Genomic DNA, 3,571 nt, shown 5'->3' with positions numbered 1-3,571 from the left:
CCCTCACTCATATTTGCATAGACTGACAAGGACAGCTACGACTCCAATCCCCAACAAGTGAGATACCAGAGTTTCAGCTTATTATTGCTGAGATTTTTATATTTATGCAGATCTAAGCTCATTTTGCTTCTATCTACTCCGATGCCTTTCCCTCCTCTTCCTCCAAAATGGGTTAACAATTTTTTACATCTGAAATGGCTTAGAGATGGTTCAATTTCTATGGTCATGAGATTGATTTTTCTCAAGTTTTGTTGACTACAATTGCCTTTGGTAGATCACAGGTTCCGCAAAAGGCCACATAGCATGAGTGTTGTTTATTCTGGCGGGGGTTTCAAAACATCATTTTCATCTTACATGGTTGGGGTTTCACATGTTCGAGATCATCTCACATTAGCTTCTTGTTACATGGACAACAGGTTTCAATCCACCTACGCATTAATGTATTCTGGCTAAAACTCAAAACTTTACTCATGGATGAGTCAATAGTAGCATTACTGTCTAGTTCTTCTCTATCCACAGTGTCAACATACAAATTGTCCAAACAACATGCCACCCATGTGCATACAATTATCAGAACATGCATAAAATTACCATAACATGCATAAAATTAAAGATCAGACTCTGAGCAATCAGAAAGAAGAAAATGAATAAGGGAAAGCCACAATTGACAGAAATAACAATGTGTGAGGTAACGTTTTAGAAGTACAATCATCAGCAAGAAAATGACATCAAAGTTCCATCAGTAAAATACAGAAAAACATAAAAAACTATTCGATATATTTTGAATATCTTACGGTCTTATGACAAGAAAAACAAAAGGGTAAAGCCGCATTAACCGAAAATCTACTTGTAATTCACTAAACAACTCACACTATGCAACACCAAGAGCAGCAAAATGGACGAAGAGGATCAACAAATCTGCTCTTTCAAAGCTCAAACTCTTCCTCCCGAAGCGCCATCTCTGCTGCCTCTTCTTCCTCCTCATCAAGAACAAAGTACTCATTCTCCTCAACTGGCCTGAACATATAAAACATCACCATATAAAACGCAAGACTTGCGATCTCCTCAGCAGCATTACTCACCCACAGGTACTTATAAGCCGCAATTGTCTTGAGGGCAAACACAACAATCCTCGTGAAATACAAATACCCAATCACCACAATATAGAACTGCCTAAAAAGAGTCAACTTTGCCAAGTTCCTCGCAGCCTTCCCATCGGTCTTGGAAGTTTCCCTCAGCGACCTAATCGACCACACAATCGGGAAAATAATAGCACAACAACACACAATATCAACGAACAAAAACACCTGATTCCAAGTAACCCAATCTTTAATAAAAGGCCCAGTCTCACCAATCACAATCGAGGCCACATTAGCCAAAACCTGAAGGGGAATCACAATCATCAACACCTTCTTCTCCTTCTCTTGCAAAAAGGGTTTCAAAAACGACCAACCAGTCCCAATCAAAACAATCACAGTAAACAACAAGACAACCCTAATGAACTGGAAGATATAGAACAAGACATCCCAACCGTGAGGCGTACCGGTGACTTTGACGTAATGCTTGTCCTCCGCGGCACAGATCAGATTCAAAGCCTTCATCAAAATCAATACAGACATCAAAAGATGGATCCGATGAACAGATCGCTTGTTTTTATAACAAATGTGAATCCAAAACCCTAGGAAGGCGAAATACGTAATGGAGAAGAGGAAAAAGAGGGTTGGGAGGTGAGTGAGGCCAGCGGAGAGAAAGTCCTTGACGCCATAGTCGAGATTGTAGAGCTCGGTGTGGACATTCATGGAGACTTGGCTCTCGGGAGCGCAATTGGAGAAGAAGAGAATGTACTCATTGGGGGAAGTGACGGTGTAGGAGTTGTTGTAGGAGGAGTGGGGAGGTGGAGAGAGCTCGCGGAAGGTGAAGAGGGAGGTGATGTGTTTGGAATCGAGGACGCAGAAATTAGGGTTTTGTTGGAGCTCGGGCAGGACTTGGATGAGGGATTCTTCGGAGAGGAGGAAGAAGCCGAGGCGGGAGGGATCGGGGGGGGCGAGGGTGGAGGTGACGGAGACGCCGGCGACGGCGATGGAGGCGTGACCGGTGTGAGTGAATCCGAACTTCTCCAAGAGGATCATGAACCGGGCGTCGGCGGTGATTTTTAGGTTTTTGATCTCGGCCGTAGTGGGGGAGAGGAGGAGAGAGAGGATGACGGCGGCTATGACCGCCGCGATCGCCATTTTTGGTGGTGGCGGTGGAGGAGGGAGATGGGGTAGAATCCGGAGACGAGAGAGAGAGAGAGAGAGAGAGAGATCTGAGTTTTGGTTGGTTAAACTAGGAACTTTAGCTATAAGGAACCTCTTTGGTAGAAAAGTCGAGAAACGAGTCATTCACTGTTTCTAACCATGTTATTTTCCTAGTAATTTTCTTAATTTTTTAGTTAAAATATAATGAAAATTATCGATTTTCTTTGCGTAAAGTTACATACTTTAAAATATTATGGCGCCTTTTGGAACAATAGTAAAAAATTATTTTTTAGTTTTTTAACTTTTTTTTAATCAAAACAAATCAATTTTTTTATTTAAAATAATTTTAAAAAAATTAAAAAGTCAAAAAATTAATTTTTTATCAATTTTTCAAAACACCACTTTATCTATAAGAACAAATTGTTGTAAAATAACTAAACTATCCATTAATAGATATATATTTTATAAAAGATACTTATTAATCAGTTCTATTAATTAAACTTATTTACTTATCAATTCGGACTGATAAATTTATCAACAAATTTATAATGAAAAATTTATCAATAAGACTTAATGATTATAAATCACAAAGTAAAACCTATTGATAATTTACCAACCGTTTAAAAAGTTTGAGGTGTTTTAAAAAGTTGGTAAAAAATTCACTTTTTAGTTTTTTGATATTTTTGGTGACTTTTTTTTGTTGACTCTTTTGAGAGAACTCAATAAAAAATCCAATCCTCTCTATCTTGTTCTCTCTCTCTCTTCATCTCCCACGTCAATGTTGACGTCGTTGCGTTCTCCTCCGCCACCGCTACCGTGGCTGTCGCAACGACCATTGTCGTTGCCACTACCTTTGTTACCTTTTCTCTCTCTTCTCTTCACTCTCCGTCGTCACCGATCTTCATCGAACATAGATCTAAGTACCGTCGATCTTCTCACACCAACGTAGTCGCTTCATCCTCTACCACCACTACCATGACTGCCACGACCACCACTGTTACCGCCACTACCTCTGTCATCGCCCTCTGTCTTCTCCTCTTTGCTTTATATATATATATGTGTTTCATCGAGATTATTTGTGTTTTGATCTTCCACATCTATATATATATATATATATATATATATATGTTTCATGGAGATGATTTGGGTTTTGATTTTCTAGATCTAGGTTCTAGATCCAGATCTAGAAACAAAGATCCAACAAAAGCAACATTTGATGAATTCATCTCGCAACATTAATGGAAGTTTAGGCTTTGAACAAGTGGTGTTGTTGATAGTTTATATATTAGAAAAATTTTGTATTTTAATTTTTTTTTAAGTAGATCTATTTTTAG

The 3,571-nt window shown here is 39.0% G+C and overlaps 1 protein-coding gene across 1 annotated transcript; it reads right to left on the bottom strand.

The window, feature by feature from the left end:
• Nucleotides 1-644: 644 nt before the first annotated feature.
• On the bottom strand, nt 645-2,378 carry LOC114289732 (protein CANDIDATE G-PROTEIN COUPLED RECEPTOR 7). Its single transcript, XM_028233500.2, has one exon. The coding sequence runs from the start codon at nt 2,229-2,231 to the stop codon at nt 927-929; it is 1,305 nt and encodes a 434-aa protein (XP_028089301.1). The 5' UTR covers nt 2,232-2,378; the 3' UTR covers nt 645-926.
• Nucleotides 2,379-3,571: the final 1,193 nt, after the last annotated feature.

The sequence above is a fragment of the Camellia sinensis genome, chromosome 3, assembly GCF_055761805.1.
Source record: "Camellia sinensis isolate YWXY chromosome 3, ASM5576180v1, whole genome shotgun sequence".
NCBI lineage: Eukaryota > Viridiplantae > Streptophyta > Magnoliopsida > Ericales > Theaceae > Camellia > Camellia sinensis.
The sequence above is the reverse complement of the archived record's forward strand: the minus strand, read 5'-3'. Positions and strand labels throughout refer to the sequence as shown.

Coding starts and splice junctions, on each gene's coding strand:
- LOC114289732 (XM_028233500.2), bottom strand. CDS start 2,231: ATGGCGATCGCGGCGGTCATAGCCGCCGTCATCCTCTCTCTCCTCCTC.